The sequence below is a fragment of the Diceros bicornis genome, chromosome 12 (assembly GCF_020826845.1).
Source record: "Diceros bicornis minor isolate mBicDic1 chromosome 12, mDicBic1.mat.cur, whole genome shotgun sequence".
Taxonomy (NCBI): domain Eukaryota; kingdom Metazoa; phylum Chordata; class Mammalia; order Perissodactyla; family Rhinocerotidae; genus Diceros; species Diceros bicornis.
This window is the reverse complement of record NC_080751.1, coordinates 14,642,267-14,662,577: the sequence shown is the minus strand read 5'-3', so window position 1 is coordinate 14,662,577 and position 20,311 is coordinate 14,642,267. Positions and strand designations below refer to the sequence as shown.

Genomic DNA, 20,311 nt, shown 5'->3' with positions numbered 1-20,311 from the left:
GGTTGTCATTTTTAATTGTTACAACTCTTTCTTTTATAAATTTCTGTTAGTTTAGTTTCTGGGTGGACTTCTTTTGGTTAATTCTACAATGCATAGTGATGACTACTGACCCCAACAGTATCTTTGATTTATAATTTTTTGATATCAAGTCTCTAACTTGAATCATCCACCTGCTGAATACTAAATGCTATTCCTCTTTTGGACCTTTACACTTTGTTTTCTTTTCTTTTTTTCTTCTTTCTGAAGAGAAATGAGAATGAGTGGAGTAAATGAGTGGGAAGATCTTTTGTCCTGCTTAAATGGACTTTAAAACTGTTTAAGAACCACTGGTTTAGAATAAATTTGAGTCTGGAATTCCAGGGTGATATTTTCCCAAGGGCAGGCTGCCCAACAAATTTTGATAATTTTAACTTTTTTTTTGGTGAGGAAGATTGTCCCTGAGCTAACATTTGTGCCAATCTTCCTCTATTTTGTATGTGGGTCGCCTCCACAGCATGGTTTGGTGAGTGGTGTAGGTCCACGCCTAGGATCCGAACCCGTGAACCCAGGGCCACCAGAGTGGAGCACATGAGCTTAACCACTACACCACTGGGCCAGCCCCATTTATTACTATTTTTTTAAGCCCAAGAATGGCAACTGAAAGCTGAAATACTGTGGCAGAATGGGAAGTTAGACTTTGTGTTCTTACACCAAGATCTACATTTACTTGATTTTTTTTCCCTGGAGAGAAAGGGCTGACTCTTGGCTCAAATTACTGACATGCAGATATTAGATGCCTGGGCATTCATTGACTGTGGATATCACACAGAAACCATATCAAGCTGAACCTTGGAGAATGATGTCCAAGCCTCTTAGAGATATGTTGAGTGTCTGTGTGAGTCATTCCTAGGCACTGGAGAGTCAGATTACTGGGACATTAGTGTCCAAATCTCTTTAGAGCCCCAGCTCACCCCTATTCACCCTACTGCTTGCTCTTCTGGACCCCCAGTCTCTCTTGGGTATAACAAGGAATGTGAGGTGGAGATTTTTATGAAGCACAGCCTCGCTTCCCAGTGGACCAGTATCAGAATGACTGGTGCTCCTCCTTCCTTCTCACTTCTTCCTCCAACATGTTGTGACTTCCCCTGCTCTACTACATCTCTTAAGCAAGCTGTAATTCGAGGTAAGTCATGGACACCAACATTTAGAGGTAAGAAGTTCTACTCTGAGGGATTAGCATACTTGGGTCTTTCAATGAGGAGTTCCTATTCTCTACCAGGAATGGAAATGGGAAGCAGCTGACATGTCAGAAAGTCCTCCAAGAGTCAGCAGCCCTGGGTGCTCCCCGGCTAGTTCTTCACTTGCTCTATGGCCATGCACATCTGCCTCTCTGGGACTCAGTGTCCTCATCTGTAACGTGGGAATTAAAATCCTTTCTCTGGTTTTTGAGAAGACAGAACGGGATGGTGTATGGGAACATGATTATGAAAATTGTAAAGGGCTATACACATGAAGAATATCCTTATTAAAGAAGTCAGAGAAGATGGCTGTCAGGGAAATATTTTACTGTCTGCCCTGGATCTAACTTGTCCCATTTTTTTCCAGGCTTCCATCATAATCATCAGTGTTGCTATGTATCAGGTGAACTGTGGGGAATGGCTAGCCCTCCCCCAACCTCCCTTCTTAGCTCTGCAGGACCTCTCCTCTCACCATGAACATCTTACAGTTTGGATCAGGACAACTGAAGTTCTCCTAGGAACTCCTCACTGCATTTCTCTCCATCAACAGGCTGGGAGTGTCTCTACACATTCCGCAGTTCAGTGAGCATCCAGCAGGGCAGCGAGATTAGTATCTCCCTCCAAGTGGGGCTGGGGTACTGGCAGGGCAGAAGCCTGTCTGGTTGCCTCTTCATAAGCCCTGTGGCTGCTTCTCTGTAGAGTTTAGGATACTTAGGGCCTCTGAGTCAGCAATTCTGGAGCAATAGATACCTCCACTCAACACCCTCTTGCACTGGTTTTAACTGAGCTGCCATTTTTAGAATCTATAAAATGCTGATGTTTGGCATTTAGTATGGTTTGTAGATCTTGTAAAATTAGATAAGCTTAATTTTGTGTTGGGGAAGCCATGCCCTAATCCATATAAGTAAAGTGCCAGTTTCATGTCTCCAGCCTGACCACGTGGTCCCTTTAAGACACAGTGAAGACTGGTCGCACTGATCTAGAGCAGACACTGAGTGAGTCAGGGAAAGGGACCAGCTCTCCAGATTCCCCAGCTGGAAGGGGACATAAGGATATTCAAGGAATTCTCAAGTTCTCAAGGTGACCTTACCTTCCTGATCCTGACATCTCCTCCTGTAGTTAGCGGGATCCAGCGTCCCTACTCCAGCCCTCTCCTCCTCCATTTTCATGACTATAAAGTAAAAGATGAACACAGCCTCAAAATGTATACGACACAAAAAGGTAGGATTTCAAAGAGAAAGGGTCAAATCCACACCCATAGTGGGAGACCTTAATGCAGATAAAAAAAATTAAGGCAAAAGAACGTACAAACAAATTGAAGAGGCTCAAATATATACACTTATGTGTGCATATATATATATATATATATATATATATATATATCCCTGACTAATAGAGAACACACCTCTTTTTCAAGTACAAATGGAACATTTCAAAGAGAGTACATATTCTAGGTCACAGAAAAGCCCTAGTGAATTTCAAAGCATTTGTATCATACTTCTATAGTAAATATATATTTATTTATATATTTGGAAAGTAAAAATAATTTCTAATCATGGATTTAACAGGAAACCACATGGAAATGATTAAATATTTAGAAATCAACAATTACAACTACTACATATTGAAACTTGTGGGACACAACACACTTAGAGGGAACTGGAAGGAAAGAAGGAGGGAGGGAGAGAGGAAAGAAGGAGGAAAATAAATGTGATGAGCATTCAACTAAAGAACCTAGAAAAAGAACAAGAGAGAAAATCCAAAGAAAGTAGAAGGATATAAATATAAAAGATAACAGCAAAAAATAATGAAATAGGGGCTGGCCCAGTGGCATAGTGGTTAAGTTCATGTGCTCCGCTTCAGTGGCCCAGGGTTCACAGGTTCAGATCCCAGGCACAGACCCATGCACCACGTATGGAGCCATGCTGTGGTGGCGTCCCATATAAAGTAGAGGAAGATGGGCATGGATGTTAGCCCAGGGCCAATCTTCCTCAGCAAAAAGAGGAGGATTGGCTACAGATGTTAGCTCAGGGCTAATCTTCCTCATCAAAAAAAAAAAAAAGAAAGAAAGAAATGGAAAACAATCAAGCATCGAGATGGTTAATAAACCCAAAAGGCACGTATTTGAAAAGATTATTAAAATAGGCAAAAGATACAAGACTAATCAAGAAGAAAAGAGAATATTCATAAGTAAACGACATGAATGAAAAAGGGACATAACTAAAAATACAGTAGAGAATTTAAAAATTTTAAGCAAATGCCATGAAAAACTTTATGCCAATACGTTATGACTTAGATAATAATAATAGCTACCGTTGCAATGTGCCAGGTGCTATTTTAAATGCTCTGCATGTGTGACTGAATTGAATCTGCTCAACACCCTATGAGATAAGTAACATTATTATTGTCATTTTACAGATGAGAAAACTGAGGCACCAAGAGCTTAACTGACTGCCCAAATGAGGAACAGAGATTCAAACCCAGACAGTCTGTTTCTAGAACTATAGCTCTTGGCCATAAGGCTAATACATGGATACTTTATTAGAAAAATAATAAAAATGATGAAAATTGATGTTCAAAGAACTAGAAAACCTGAATTAACTAACAACCACTAATTGAAATGGTTATGGGAAAGGCATCCCAATCAGTCAGATATTGATAATTGTTGAAGCTGGTTTATAGGTTCAAAAGGATCATAGTATTATTTTTTCTATTTTTGTTATGTTTGAAAATTTTCTATAATGAAAAGAAAAATAAAAACCAGGAGCAGATAGTTTTTTAAGAATGTCTTACCTGGACCTTCAAAGATTAGATAGTCTCTAACATACAAAGTGGTTCTCAAAAGTAGAGAAAGAGGAAATTGGAGCCAGTAGGTACTTCTGAAGACCAGGATACAGTGTAGGGTTGAAAACAGGTGAGTTGGTTGAATATCTCCCTAAGGAGTCCATTAAACCACCAGATCTCTCTTCTAGGCTCCAGTCTCCTAGAATGTGCTCCCAACCCCAGAAGATGGAGGGGTCAACCCAGAGGCCCCTGGATAGCTGAAGGCAAGAAGGAGTCATTTCACTGGGGCACGGGGAGGGGGAGCAGATTTAAGTAAAGGCAGTTACTCAGCCCTCTGCCTGCTCAGCTCCTAGAACGCTAACAAATCTTAAGCACTCCAGGCAGGAGACTGCAGGACTTACAGATTCTGACATTTTGGGGACCTCTAACAAAATGGCAAGGGCTCCACCCAACTGCCCACTGTGAGTCTATCATTCAACTAGTCCAGCCTGTCAAACAGCTGTTTGGCAGCTCCATCTCAAATATAATGGCCAGCCAGGAATCTCCAGGATGACAGAGACCAAAACAAACAGGAAAAGAGGAAGTCCAAGGAAACAGGAGCAATGTAGACAGTCAAAGAGCATTAAAAAACTACGCAATTAACATCTTCAAGTAGAAAAGGAAAGATACTGTATTCACGACAAAAAAAAAAAAAAGCAGAATGTTATAAACATGGAACTTTTAAAGAATAAGAAAGAATTCTTGGAAATTAAAGCTTTGTTAGAAGAAAATTTTCAATAAAAGAGTTGGAACATGAAGTTGAAAAAAATATGTCAGATAATAGAGCACAAAGAACTTTTTTAAAGAGTAGGAAAAAGACAAGGAAATCAAAAGATCAATCCAGGGGGTCCAACATCAAATAACAGGAGATCCTGGAAGAGAGATCAGGAAAAATGGTAGAGAGGAAATTGTCAAGGAAATGACACAAGAACACTGCCCAGAGCTGAAGGATTTGAATCTCCTGATTGAAAGGGCCTGCTGAGATCTCAGAAATACGAATTTTTAAAAAAGAATGCACTCCAAGTCACATCATCATGAAGGGTTAGAATATTACATATAAAGACAAGACTTTAAAAGCTTCCAGAAGAAGAAAATAAGTCACCTGCAAAGAATCATACATGAGAACTTCAGTCAGATTTCTGAATAGCCACCATGGAAGCTACAAAACAATGGAGTCACGCCTCCAAAAGTGAGAAAAAAATTAATTCCAACCTAGAATTCCAGTCCTAACCAAGCTGTCAGTCAAATGTGAGGGTAAAATAAGGGCATTTTCAGACATGAAATGTCTCAAAAATTCACCTCCTGTGCACCTTTTCTCAGGAAGTGATTGAAGAAAGAACTCCAGCAAGATGAAGGAGCATCTCAGAAAGAAATATGGCATCTGGGAAATGGCATTTACCATAAAAGATTGGCACAAGGAGGCCCTAGGAGCAGCAGCCCAGAGAGCAACAGGTGCATCTTAGAGCAGGCTCTGGACAGGATATCTCCAAGAAAAAACTTGACCTCATCAATTATCTGGATGTGTTTGACTATTTTGAGAGGATACCAAGATTCTATCAAGAATAAAGAGTCTGAAGAAAGGAAAAGTAATCCTGGTAAACTACATAACTCAAATGTGAACGATATTTATATAGTCACAATAAATGAAAATGAATGCTAATTTTACCAAAAATTGTGGTATAAGCAGGGGTGGTATTCCACCAACATGCACTGGTATGGCTGCTGTTTGTGGTTGGTGTCCATTCTCAGTAGTCAGGTATCCATTCTGATTGGTCTGTGTCAACGCCATACTGGTTGTTAAATATTTTGAATATCCCCTCTGGATGTAACTATTTGGAGAGAACGGGGAGATATATGGGAGGAGTGTGTAAGACATCTGTGGAGGACATTGCTAACTACCTGCCTGATGTCCATCCCCTTTCTGCTCTGATTTTGTTTAGGGCAGCAATGTGGCCAACTAAAAATAATCACTTTCCCCAGATGCCCTTCAGCAATCTCTGGCTAAAGAGATATAGGAGAAAAAACCTGGTAAGAGATTCCCTTCCTGGATAAAGCCTCTGCAGAAGAAAGCCCCTTCATTTTCCCTTCTTCTTCCTTCCTGGATAGGGTTGCCAGATTTAGCAAATAAAATTCTGTTTTCCCAGGTAAATTTGAATTTCATATACACAACAAAGAATTTTTAGTATAAGTGTGTCCCATGCAATATTTGGGACATACTTATACTTAAAAAGTATTCATTGTCTATCTAAAACTCAAATTTTACTGGGAAAACTGTATTTTATCTGGCAACACTCTCTCTGGAGCTTGCATATGATGCCAGGAAGTGCAGTAGGCTTCTGGTCATCATGGGAATGAAGGCCACATGCTAACTTTGGATACAAGGGGAAGAAGGAGCCTGCGTCCTTAATGTCTTCACTGAGCCACACTACCAGCGCTGGACAACCCACACCTGGGCTTCTCGTTATGGGAAATAATTAAACCACTTATTTGTTTAAACTACTATAGTTAACTTTTCTGTTACTCAAAACCAGACTTGAGTCATATGACAAAAGACTTTGGGAAAGTAAGTATGGTATTTACTGGGCAAATAAGATTGGATTCTGTTAGTAAGGAAAATAGAGAGAAGAAGCATTGAGCAGTCATCTAGCAGTGTCTGCTACACTTTGCAGCATCCATTCCCTCTTCTTCTTGCCTTATTTATATAAGGCCATTTTGTTCATGTGGAGACAGGAGGCCCTTGATTGCTGTAGACCCCTTCCCCAACCCCAGGCGTGAATTGTGATCTGTCTAAACCCTTCATGGTAATCTTATGGCCCTTGGCCAGTAACTGATCTTAGGAGTAGTCATGAGACCCTATCAAGCCAATGAGATTTAAATGGAAGCCCACTGGGTAGGGCTTCCAGAAAAGCTTTTATTTTCCTAATAAAAAGTGACAGACACAGCTGGGATGCACATTTTGTACTTTACTCTCCCCCCTTTCCTGTATAAATCTTGGACATGAGGCTTCTAGATGAAGCAGCCATCTTGCAACAATGATGTGACAAGTATGAAAACCAAAGGCACAGGCTAAAACAAAAGTAGAAGACTAGAACTAACGTGGGTTCCTGATAACATCACTGAGCCCCAGACTGCTTATCTCTGTGCTTCCTGTTATGTGGGGGGAAAAAATCTACTTGATAGTAAACTGCTAGTCAAGTTTTATGTTACTTTTAGCTGAAGGCGTTCCTAACTGCTACATAACGGAATACTATAGGGAGTTCAAATGAATGAACTAGATCTCTATGTACCAATGTATATAAATCTCAAAAACATAATCAGTAAAAAAAGCAAGTTGTAAAAAGATACAAATGATATTATTTATATAAAACTTTAATACACAGAAAACACTACCAATATTGTTTATTGCTACATTTATAAGTAATAGAAGCATAAAATCATGCAGGAGAATGAGACCTCTGGGGAGAGGTAACATTTATTTGTGATGTTCTAGCTGTATCTTTGATATTTTGGATAAATATAGATATGAAGCAAATATGATAAAATATTAACATCTGTTAGTTCTGGACAGTGATATATGAATGTCTGTCATTCTACAAGTTTGAAATATTTTATTATTAAAAATTAAAAACAATTTTAAGAAATAAGAGAACTAATGACATAACACTGACATAGAAGTCTCTGATAAAATGGGCCTAGTATTCTTCACAAAGAATGATTGGAAAAATCCTCACACTTCGATATGTGATTATGAAATTTTAGAACACTAAATGTGAAGAAAAGAAAGATCCTAAAACCATCTAGAGTGAAAGAAACAGGAACAGGTCACCTATAAATGAATAAAAATCAGATTATCAGAAGACTTCTCATCAGCAACTTGGATAACAGAAGATGATGAGGCAACGCCTGTGAAATTCTGAGGGAGAATGATTTCCAGCCTCACATTCTGTACCCAACCAAACTACCAATCAAGAGCAAGGGTAGAAGACAGATTTGGACATGCAAGAAATCATTTTACTTTTCTCTCATAACTTCCTAGGAGGTTATTTAAGTATGTTATCACCATGAACCAAGAAGAGGAAGACAATGGGATCCAGGAGAGAGCAGAGCCAACCAGAATAACAAAGGGAGGTCTCTACATGACAGCTGTGCTATGGCCCTGGGGAGCAATCAGCCTCAAAAGAGCTAAAAATGAGGTTTCAGAAGGAGCCACCCAAGGAAAAGATGAAATGCAAGAGTTCTGATACACTCCTTGAGAATTTGGAATAACTTAAGAGAGTGACCAAGACAGAAACTGCAAAGAAAAAGAAAGGCAATTAGAAACGCCAGTGAAAAATTAAAACTGCAAGAAATAAAATGTGATCATGTTACATAATCAGAAGAGTATAAAGACTGATTTTGTGTGTGTGTGTGAGGAAGACTAGCCCTGAGCTAACATCCATGCCAATCCTCCTCTTTTTGCTGAGGAAGATTGGCCCTGGGCTAACATCCATGCCCATCTTCCTCTACTTTATATGGGACGCTGCCAAGCGTGGCTTGACAAACCGTGCGTTGGTGCATGCGCAGGACCGAACTTGGGAACCCCAGGCCGAACCCAGGCCACCAAGCGAAGCATGCGCTTAACTGCTGCACCACTGGATCGGCCCCCTATAAACATTGATTTTTGAATTAACTCGAAACAGTGATGATATGTCTTCATTGGGAAGATGAAGAAGAGGCAATGGGTAAGGTGTAAGATAGTTAAATATTCACCTGTAGGTGGCTAATTTCTAACTCTGATAAGTAGAAGGAGATACATATATATATAATAATAATTATTATTAGAGGGGTGTAGGTAACCAACAGAAAAAGCTAAAAGAATTCCAACTGGTTGTCTTTGGGAAGTGGAACTGTCAGGTGTGTGGAAAGGATGGAGTTTTCAGTTGCTTTTTGTTATAAGCTCTTACATGTGTTACTTGATTTTTAAATTATAGTCATATATTATTTTTATTTTAAACATTTTAAGGCAAATAATTTAATATGACATGTGCTCCCACTTGACGATAATTGTATCCCCTGAAAATCCATGGTTAAGTCTGTTTATTCAAAGTGTGGGGCCGCCCTGTGGCGTAGCGGTTAAGTGCATGCGCACTCCATTGCTGGCGGCCTGGGTTCAGATCCCGGGCGCGCACTGACGCACCGCTTGTCAGGCCATGCTGTGGCAGTGTCCCACATAAAGTGGAGGAAGATGGGCACCGATGTTAGCTCAGGGCCAGTCTTCCTCAGCAAAAAGAGGAGGATTGGCATGGATGTTAGCTCAGGGCTGATCTTCCTCACACACACACAAAAAAAGTGAAATCATGTTTAAAATATTCGGGACAACTACAAAACAAAGAACCTTTAAGACAGTGGTTCTCAAACTTAAGCGCACATCAGAGTGACCTGGAGGGCTTGTTAAAACCTAGTATTGCTGGGCTCTGCCCCAGACTTTCTAATTTCATAGAGCTGAGTGGAGTCTGAGAGTTTTCATTTCCAACAAATTTCCAGTTGATGCTGCCATTGCTGATCCAGGGACCACACTTTGAGAACCACTATTTTAAGGAAATAAATACATTTTCTATTAAATTGAATCGCCACACACAGAATTTGCTTCATGTGAGCTTCACAAACCTAACATCACATCTTTTCATTCAAACTGGGTATTGTGAACTGGTAAGCTTAGCAAGAACACACTGGTAGCTTGAACAGGCTAGTGATTTTTTGAGAGCTGATATCTTCCTCCTCTGGTATGGCCATGGTGAGGAGTACAGAGAAGCTGAGTAACAGATTCTCTTACCAATAGAGAACCGCCTCCAAATGGGTTAGGTGGGACTGACTCCACCTCTCCCCAACCGCAAATGGGAAAGGCCATGTGACCCCATCTGGCCAATCAAACACTCCCCATTCCCGCACCACAGAGATTGGTTCAGGGATGATCCCACGCCCAAAGCTGGGCCAATCAGAATTCTTCCCAGGATATTTCCACTTGATCCATCCAAAAACACTGCCTCCCTCTGGCTCTGACTTGGGCTTTCGCTGGGGTTGTGAAGCTGATAAGCTCGGGAGCTACTATCTTGCCTGCCACTTGGAGAGAAGTATTGGAGGAAAGTAGAGAAACAGAGTACTGATAACACTAATCCCCTGAATCAGTGAATTCTGAACTGGCCTTCTCAGTTGTGTTGAGCTGATAATTCACTTTCTTTTTTCTCATGTTTGAGTTAGGTTTCTGACACTTGTAGTTGACAGTTCTTGACTAATACAAATGAAATGGAGTTTTCTGGCATGTTTTAAAAATGAGTTCTATCGTATTTGAAATACTATGGATTTTCAGATTGGAAACCAAACAAAAGTGAATAAAAAATGATGATACAGATGCAAAAAGAGATGAAAACTCCACTAAACCTTAGAATTACGGAGCTGTAATGTGGCTTATATTCAGGGAGATGTACACCTCCTGGTTCTGCACTAGTTGAGACCATTCTTTCCTCATCTCCTCTGTGCTGAGTCCCACCTCCTCACAAACAGAGAGAAGCTCCCTTCCAGGAGTGTGCAGAAATAGAAGCACCCAGGCTGCCCCAGATCATACTCAAAGGAAGCCATCCATTTGAAGTAGAACGTTGGCCATATGGAAAGCATTTAGATTAATTATTGCTTGGATCGGCAGCTGCAGGGCCCATCATAAAAATTCCCAGTCACGACCTAACCCATGAAACAGAATTTCTGTCTCTAGCATTTCACATAATGTATAGTGATTGAATGTCAGGTATTTTGCTTTCATAATCTCATTTAATCTTGACTAAAATTCAGTGCATAATTTTTACCTCCATTTTACAGATAAGGAAATGGAGAGTCAGGGAATTACGTAATTTTTCCTGTGTCAAGGAGCCAGGCATGGCAAAGCCAAGACTAGAATTGAATTATCTCTGATTCCCAGACCCAAGGAAGGAAAGAAGGGAGACAGGAGGGGAGGCAGCAAAGGAAGAAGGAGGAAGAAGAGGAAAGAAAGATCTGAAGATGTGGAAGATAGAGGGAGTCTGGTGTGGGTTTCCAAGTTCCAGGCCCTTCCTGAGGTCTAGCCGAATTCCCATCCACAAGACCTCCCAATGGCCTGATAATGAACTCTTTTCTCTTCAGCTAGTTTCAGTTGGTTTGAGTTACTTGCATCCAAAGAGTATTAGCCAGTACAACCATCCACTACAATATGTTGCCAAAGGAACAGTGTTAATAACACACCAGCCTCTGGCGTGTAGCAAATGACAGAGCTTGTATTGGCAGTTTTTCCTCCACCAGCTGCTCCACTGCCCAACCAGCTCACCATCATTGTCCCATCCATCTTTAGACCCCTTAAGGGCCCCATTCCACTTTACTGCCCCTGCTACCAGCCTGGAATCACATTTGAGATCCCTGAGAATCCAAACCCTACTGACAAAATTAATGCCCTAAGCCTGCAAGGCTAAGGACCAGATAGGCGTACCAGGGAACAGTCACTCAGGGCCCCTGCCCAAGCAGCCTGCATATCCACTGCAGCAAGGAGGTAGTGACACAGCCAGCCTTTTGAATGGACAGCACATTTGACCAACAAAACCCTGGTGATTAAATCACCTGCCATTTAAGCCTCCCACCCCATCCACAGGGGCACATCAATTCAGTCAACATATCCACTTTGTTCCAGATATTTGCACTAGACACTGGAAACAAACAGAACAAGATAGTTTAATTATTAGGGAAGAAGGGCAAAATATGGCAATAAATCTTCAAAAATAGACTTCCATGTCTCTGGAAGAAAACTAACTAGAAAAAAGTTTGTGCCACATTCATCGGTCAGCCTTTGGGGAGCTTTTCCTCCCACTCCATCTTTTAAGCCATTTGACATTATTGAATGGGACCAGCCCAACATGGTATCCAGTGAACCCCTCTCATAGCCCAAAGCATTTCAGAAAAAGACCTCCCTAGGGGCTCATCTGGGATTATTTTGTGAACTGAATTGACAAGAATGACATGGGGTCATACTGGGCTTTAAGAGAAAGGCCACGGGTCCAGTTGATGGTTTATCCATTGCCTCTGGGCCCTGCAGACCCCACCCACACATGCCCCAGGAGAAAAAAACCAAATAAACAAACAAACAAAATATCCTAAGCAAACTACCAGTAACAAAGCCAGGTACCACATCCAAAGGAAAGTGTAATGAAAGCAGGCCAGCCATTATTCAGTTTCTATCCCAAGATGTTACATGAACAGATGTAATCTATTTTCCCACAGTTTTGTGGGGAAGAGGTAAGTCTCAGGGTTTTTGCTTACTTCATAAATATTTCAGCCAGTCTTGTAATTTGGCAAAGACAATAGAAATTTATGTGCCTAGAAGAAAGAGATTCTCAGTTCCATCAGATGAGAACAAAAAAGAACTAACTCACCAGGATGTCCAAGAGAATGAGTCTCTTGTCATTTCTGATAATTTGGTGTGAGGTTTTGTGCCCCAAACCAGTGAACTCAAGGCACCAGCATGACTAAAACAGTATAATTTTTTAAGGAAAGGCAAATGTCCAACGCTCATTTGCAAGATTTATCCAGCTTTCAGAGTATTCTCCATCTCAGTGTGTGAGAATCTTCCTCTTAAATACTCTGTGCTCATCCTGTAAAGCACATTTTCCCTTATCTGCATAGCTTTGTCTACCATCTCTGAAGCTCCAAGCTGCAAACTTACCTTCACGCTCTTAGCACTGGAAACCACGATCCGAATCTCAGGAAGGCCAGTCACTCGCTCTGTGGCTGTTGCGTGGCAAGAAGGACACCCTGTGATTTCCAGGCTGAACAGTATTTGGGGCATTGGAGATTGACTAGTGGGGCTCATTGGCAGCCAGCCCTGTGACCAGGGTGGGGGAAGGGACACTCCTGCAGGATGAGGGACCGATGCCTGGTTGGCTGACAGACCAGGGTAGTGCAGGGTCTGAACAGGGCTAGCCACAATCATAGGCAGACGTCTTTGCTCTAAATTTCTTGGATTTTAGCTTGCTGATCTTTTTATGGCAGTGATATGTTTCAGCCTGGGATTTTGAAATGCTAGTTTATCTCTTGGCAAGGTTTCTATCCCAGATCCTTTTTGGATTCTGTCTTGGAGGGATGTTAGAGCTGGAGGTCTAAAAGACCTTAGAGATGATCCTGCCCCATCGCAAGGTTACCTATTTTACAAACAGGTGGCAGCACCTCCAGGAGCCTGCAAAGGCCTGAGTCTGGTGTTATATACTGGGGTGACTCTGGCTGGCTGGCACCCAAAATTATAGCTCATTTGAATATCTTTAGGTTATTAGAGCTTTGAGGACTGCTGAGATGCCAATAATGGATCTTATCATATAGCAAGTACCTAAATCTGCAGCTGTCAGATTAGGGCATGGCTTAGAAATTGTGGCAGTTTGTACTTGTTGTCAACATATGTATAAACATATGTACTTATGTTTATGTATCTTTATCACAATCTTCATCAAATACTCCAAGATGATCATCTGGGGGGGACCAGGGACATCATAAGCTGGAGAGATCTTTGATCTCAAAGATCTTGAAGACTTCTTGAGACCAGAGCCATGTGAGTAGCCTTCTAGTTCATGTCTGCCTCTCCACCCAGGTGGTCTCTGCCGGCTGCCTGCTAACAAAAAGGGAGGAGGTAGTAATGAGATGGAGGAAAAGGTAGAGGTGAAAGTGTAGGTGGAACAGTAGAAGTGGCGATATGGTAGTTGGGCATAAATGGAGGTGGTGAAGGTATAGATGGAAGTGATGAGGTGTAGATGGAGGTGGTGGAGGTATAGATGGAGGTGGTGGAGGTGTCAACAGAAGTGGTGGAGGTGTAGATGAAGGTGGTGGTGGTGTAGATGGAGGTGATGATGTGTAGATAGAGGTGATGAGGTGTAGACGGAAGTCATGGAGGTGTAGATGGAGGTGATGAGGTGTAGATGGATGTGGTGGTGGTGTAGACAGAGGTGGTGGAGGTGTAGACAGAGGTGGTGGAGGTGTAGATGAAGCTGGTGGTGGTTTATATGGAGGTGATGAGGTATAGATGGAGGTGATGAGGTGTAGACAGAGGTGACAGAGGTGTAGAGGCAGGTGGTGGAGATGTAGATGGAGATGATGAGGTGTAGATGGAGGTGGTGGAGGTGTAGGCGGAGGTGGTGGAGGTGTAGACAGAGGTGGTGGAGGTGATAAGGTGTAGATGGAGGTGATGAGGTGTAGATGGAGGTGATGAGGTGTAGACAGAGGTGGTGGAGGTGTAGATGGAGGTGGTGGAGACAGTGGTGGTAATGCAGGAAGGGGTGAGAAGACCTGAATGATGGAGTAGGAGATTCTTGTTGCTGACTTTAGGCTGATGACCCTGGATGAACCTGATCTGCTGTGATTACAAGTGTGAAATGGTAAAGCTTTGACATTAGGAGTCTGGAGAACCTTATTTTGTCCCCAGAGCTGTGTGACCTTGAGATAATCACTTCACCTCTCTGGGCTTCAGTCTTCTTGGAGCAGAGTTTGCACTTAATAAATGGTGTCTTGTTCTCGGGAACTGATCTGTCTCCCTCCAAGCACTTGACCCTTCCCTACAAAGTAGGAGCTTCTGTCGTTTCGGAAGTCTTGAGAAGAGTACTGTCCACTCACCTCTCTACCTCCTCACTCCCTCCTACCTAGTGGATGATGAGTGGCTCTTGTGTTTGGTAAATTTGGGAGAAAAAAAATGGGCATGTGCCATGACTTAGATCCTTTTGAGAACTGCCTGCCCCAGGGAAGGCCCGAGCTGCCCTCCTCCCCTCCTCTCTGCACAGTAAACTTCCCTGAGAAAGTGCTTGCCCTGCAGGTAGGGGGTCTTCCAGTGCTGAGTAGATAAGTTTGATTCTGGCGGAAAGAACTGGGAAGCCTAATTGTGGTTGTACATTCTAAAACAAATTCTCCAATCAGCTTTATCTGTTACAAGGTTATTTTAATTTCTAGCCGTTTGACTCCTGTATCTTATTTCTCATTTGATTCCGAGTAAAGAGGGATTCCAAGCAGAGAGGGAAAGATTGTGAACAAGCATCGTCCTGGAATTGCGGTGCTGATGAATTAACGGAAGAGCCTGCATGGAGTTGAGTGCACTAAATGGTCTCTAAGTTTCCTTCAAGCTCTAACATCCTGTGATTCTGAGTCTGTGTCTCTGGAGCAGAACAAAGAAATATTCATGGAGCTGGGCTGAAAGTTGAGACTCTTAGGGGTCAGCTTCCTAATCTCTGACTCTCTTCCTGCTTTTCAAGCCGATGAAGATTTCTAGTCGTCAAATATCTTTCTCTTCTCCCCCTCCACCAGCCCCTCATGGCTTCATTTACTCCTCACTCTGGTCTGGACCCCCATGATGAATCCCTTCACTCCTCCCTCATTGATACCCATAACCTCTTGTTCCTGCCCTGCCAATCTCTTGGTCTAAATCAGCCCATCCATTAACGTTCTCCTCCCGCACTAAGCTCTCTTTCACCTCTGGAGAAAGCCTTTCTTCAGGGGATGAGAAAAAAGACAACACAACGAGTGGCAGAGGGGTGTGTGTGTGTTTATGTGTGATTGAAAGACAGAATGGGGAGGGGGAGAGAGACCTAGCCCCATGATGTCTATGGCCAACTCCATCCCTGCATTTCCTCACAGTTTAGTTTTGTGAGCCAAAAACTGTTGAAGGAAGATCTGGCCACCTCTTCTCTCTCCACTCCCTTCCCTCTGGCCTTTTTCCACCTTGCTGCCAAGGAGACTGGTTCACCCAGCTGGCTTTAAGCACTGGGATAAATGCTTGGGGGCTTTCAATTCTTCCTCAACAGCAGACTGGTATCAGCTGAGATCCACACACTGGCTTAGGGGAAAGGGAAAAGATTGGACCCAGTGGTTCTCAGTCAGAGGTGTGTTCCCCCCAGGGACATTTGGCACTATCTGGAGACATTTTTGGGAGGAGAGTACTACTGGCCTCTAGTGAGTAGAGGCTAGGGAGGGTTGGTAACACCCTACGATGCACAAGACACCCCCCACAACAAAGAATCAGCTGGCCCCAACCGGCAACAGTGCCGAGCTCAAGAAATCCTGGATAGACCGTTCAGCCCCTCTGGTTCTAGGCTCTAGGCTGCCTCTAACCCAAGAGAAGAGAGCACTCCACATGGGCCCCTCAATCATGGGCTCTACAAGGAGGGAGGAGGGGCAAAGACTCAGGAGTTTGCAGCCTTGGACCTCTGTGTCTCCATCTCCTTTAGAGACCTGGCGGACAGGGATGGCTACTCACAGGGATAGATTCCCTTCCATCTCCTGGCCAAATGCCATCTGAATCCCACCTGGGTTTAACATACAGCCAGGTTCAGGCAGGTTTGACACAGGGCCCTGGCATGAGGGACAAAGTTCCATGAAGACAGAATGAGCTTCCTACCTGGAGAGGTCTGCCAAGTTCAGCCCCTTGTGTTGGTGGGAATGAGGATTCATTTGGGGGCCCCAGCAGGCTTATCTAGAACTTTTATCCACAAGAAATTCCCCATGAGCTGGGCAAGACTCACTCCAGTATGCATAATTTTTGGCTCTCAGATTGTTTGTGCTAAGTTTTGGCGGGTGGTACAAGACTAGCTGCCCCAGATTCTTGTCGGCTTTAGCTGCCTTTGAACTGTAGCCAGGGTTGAGGAGGGAAAATGCTGTGATGCTGTCAAGACCATACAGGAGGACGAAAAAAGATGAGTGAGATCTTAAAGGGAAGCTGAGAAACCCAAAGAGGCCAGGCCCACGTTATGCAGTGGATGGCTCCTCTCCCTTCCCCATCTCCATCTACTGCCTGATCACTGCTGTGGCCTGTGGCCAGCAACAGCGTAGACCTCGGCTCATTCTGTACTAGCCACATTGCACATCTCACATTTCCTCTAATACCTCAAGCTCATTCCCACCTCAGGACCTTTGCACTTACTGTTTCCCCAACCTTCAGCATGACTTGCTCCCTCATGTATTCAGCTTTCTGGTCAAATGTCATCTACCCAAGAAGGCCATGCCAGACCAGCCCATCTAAAATGTTCCTTTCTAGTCCTTAACTCTGCCTTAATTGTCTGTATGGCATTTCTATCCAAAACCATATTGTGTGTGTGTTTTTTAATTCATTTATTGTCTGTTCCTCTATTATGGCAGAGACTTTGTCTTACTGTTGTATCCTTGATACCTAAAACAGAGGCTTGTAAATGGTTGGGTTCAAATCCTGGCTTCACTAACTGTGGGATCTTGGGCAAGTTACCTATTTTTTTTTTTTTTTTTGCTTCAATTTCCTCAGCTGAAAAATGGGAATAATAATTTACCTCAAGGGTTGTTATGAGAACTGACTGAACGAAAATATATAAAATCTTAGGTCAATGTCTGACCCACAGGAAATAATCAGTGTTAACTAGTAATATCATTATAATTATTACACTCCCAGGAAGCTCATGACACGTCTGTTCTGAGGAGGTAGGGAGTGGTATTCCTCGCTGTTAGCAGGAATGGAGCAGTCATTGTTACTTCTCCAGGAACCAAGATCCCTTTGCAGGCCCTGAACCATGGTCCTTTTCTCTCCCCAGCACCTGCTCTCTGCTGGGGCTGACCTGAGGCCCCAGGTGGAGGCTAGCAAAAGCTGACTGTTAGGGACTACAGATGATCTATTTCACAGAGAAAAATGAGGCTTTACTGGATGGCAGTCCCTTTACTTAAGTGAGCCAGACTCCCAAGGCAGCGAGCTTGGCCCTTGACAAAGCAGCCACTGGGGCCATTGTCTAGGAGAGGAACTGCCGGTACCTGGGAATTCATCCCTCAGACAGGCTCTGGGAGGGACCCAGAGAAAGCCCATACCTTCCCTCCCCCAGGCTACACTTCCTGAGCCAGGGGACAGTGCTCTGGCACCTCGGCCAGCCTGAGCCAGCCTGGAAAGCCACTGGTCACCTCATTTCCTGTCAGAGTGTATGTCTCTGTGTGGGTCAAGTAATCTTCATATTATCAGCCTAAAATGAGAGGGTATGGAAAGCCACTCCTCTGGGGGCATCTAGTGGGTGATTCATTAACAAGAACCTGGGGACAGTGACACTCTCTGATTAAAAGATATAATGGGGAAAAAGATTTCATTTTCAATAGTGACAAAACTTCTAAAACATCTAGAAATAAACTTGTCTAGAAATGCACGTCTTATATGAAAATGTAGGACGACATTTTGCTAAGAAACATAAAAGAAGGTGCCATATTCCTGGATGGGAAAACTGAATAGGGCAAATATGTTAAATATTCAGAAACTTATATACAATTTAAATACAATTCCAACAGCATTTTGGATGAGAATGACCAAAAAATCATGACTAAAATATTAACTTAGAATTTATTGACCTTTTACTATGTGCCAGGATCTGGGCTGAGAGCTTCACACACGTGACCTCAGTTAATCCTCACAGTGACCCCATGAGGCCGTTAGTATTTACGAAGGTCAGGACTGGGCAAGGGATGAGCAGGAGATCACGTGACTTTGGGCAAGTTACTTATAATCCTGAAACTCAGTTTCCTCATCTACAAAATGGGAATAAGTGTACCTATCTCATAGGTTTATGGTCAGGATTAAGTGAGCGAATATACATTAAACATTTAGAACAGTGCTTGGCAAGTGCCAGCACTCAATTAACATGAACTACCATTATCCTCCTTTACAGAGGAGGAGCCTGGAGCTCTGAGAGGATACAGTAACTTACCCAAGTTCACACAGCTGGTGAATGGCTGACGTGGCCTGGGGGGTGGGGGTAGTGGGTCTTTCCTAAAAGACGTAGAAAATGATGAAATCATAATAGTTAAAAAAACAGGAAGCACACCTTATATAACAAATTTATATATACCTTGCAAAATAATGTTCTGAAAAATTAGCCAATGCCTCCTCCAGCCTATTTTCTTTACCTCCTTTCCCTTCCCCCATTCAAATAGCCAGACCATTCCATGTTTTGCCTCAGGGAGGGTATGTGAAAGCAGAATATAGATGAAAGGAACCTCTTCCTTTAGGGGAATAGAAAAGACTCCTAGCCTAGACGTAGACTCAAGCATGGGAGAGGACGGTAGTGAGAAAGATCAAGGCTGTCCCCAACCCCTCATCCAAGGTGGCATGAAGACATGGAGAGAGACTCTGAGCTCCACAATGACCTGCAGGTACCAAGGAACAAGGAATAGATGGGACAAGGACAGATGACATCAAGTGTAGGTCCCTAAGAACCCTGCTCCCCACCCAACTCTAGCCCCAAAATGGAAACCATGAAGGAAATTCAGAACCGACATAGATTAAGTGTCAGCACCTTTTTAAAACGGGGGCTCAAAATATAGATGGAGAGTTTTAGAAAATAAACTAATGTTTCTTACACACTTGAGTATAGGGGCTAAAACTGGTATTCCAAAGGATAGACTTTTTAAGAAAATAGTGTTGGAGAAATGCGCTGTTAAAAAAAATCTCATTTAGATGAGAAGCTCGGGCGGTAGACAATGGCAGCAATTTAATCATTTGTTGGACTCAGTGCATTTATCTCTGCCCTGAAATTAAATGATTGCTCCTTAAGACTAGGGTTGAACTTGCATCCCAATTTGCCTTGGACAGTCCCCATCTGCCCTGTTGTCTCGGCCTCATTATTAGTAGCGCCCCTTTCATTCTCAAAGGATTCCAGTTTGGGCAATAAGGTATGTGGTTACCCTGCTTATGATTTAAGAATGAGACTAATCCCACGGGTGGGCCAACTCTGAGCAATATTTATATGACTTAAAAATGCACATACCTTTGGGTGGCAGCAATTCTTTATATGGAAGGTTATCTTAGAGATATACTCCCACCTGTGGGCAAAGACATATGCGTGGTTTAGGGCAGTTACTCACATTCCTGCACTTATGTCACAGGGTGATCAATTAAATGATACAATACCTGGAAAAGATGTTAAAGAGGGCCTGGAAGGTGGTAAATGCTCAGTAAATGCTGGCTGTTATTGTTCATGGCAGCAAAACAATGGAAACAACCCAAGTGTCCATCAATAAGAGACTGATAGAAAAAAGTTTTTTCTGTACATTGGAAAGCCATGAAGCTCTTAAATAGAATGAGAATGCTCTTTAAACTGTGCTATGGAATGATGTTAGAAATATTGTTAAATGGGAAAAAAGCAAAGTATAAAAGAATGCTTATGGTTCGCCACCATTTGTACGTGGGGTGTGCATTTGGGTGCACAGTCTCTCCAGGGAAGAAGACACAAGAAACTGGTTACAATAATTAT

The 20,311-nt window shown here is 42.7% G+C and overlaps 1 protein-coding gene across 1 annotated transcript in view; it reads right to left on the bottom strand.

Annotated features, from left to right (window-relative positions):
- Window positions 1–19,881, bottom strand: part of SLC4A5 (solute carrier family 4 member 5) — a 104,883-nt gene extending 85,002 nt beyond the window's left edge. The window contains exons 1-4 of the mRNA XM_058550909.1: window positions 19,826–19,881; window positions 18,767–18,828; window positions 12,757–12,821; window positions 2,308–2,388 (exon numbers count right to left, since the gene is read on the bottom strand). Coding sequence (XP_058406892.1) covers window positions 2,308–2,386 — 79 coding nt within the window. The 5' untranslated portion in view covers window positions 2,387–2,388; window positions 12,757–12,821; window positions 18,767–18,828; window positions 19,826–19,881. The remainder of the gene's footprint in view (window positions 1–2,307; window positions 2,389–12,756; window positions 12,822–18,766; window positions 18,829–19,825) is intronic.
- Window positions 19,882–20,311: the final 430 nt, after the last annotated feature.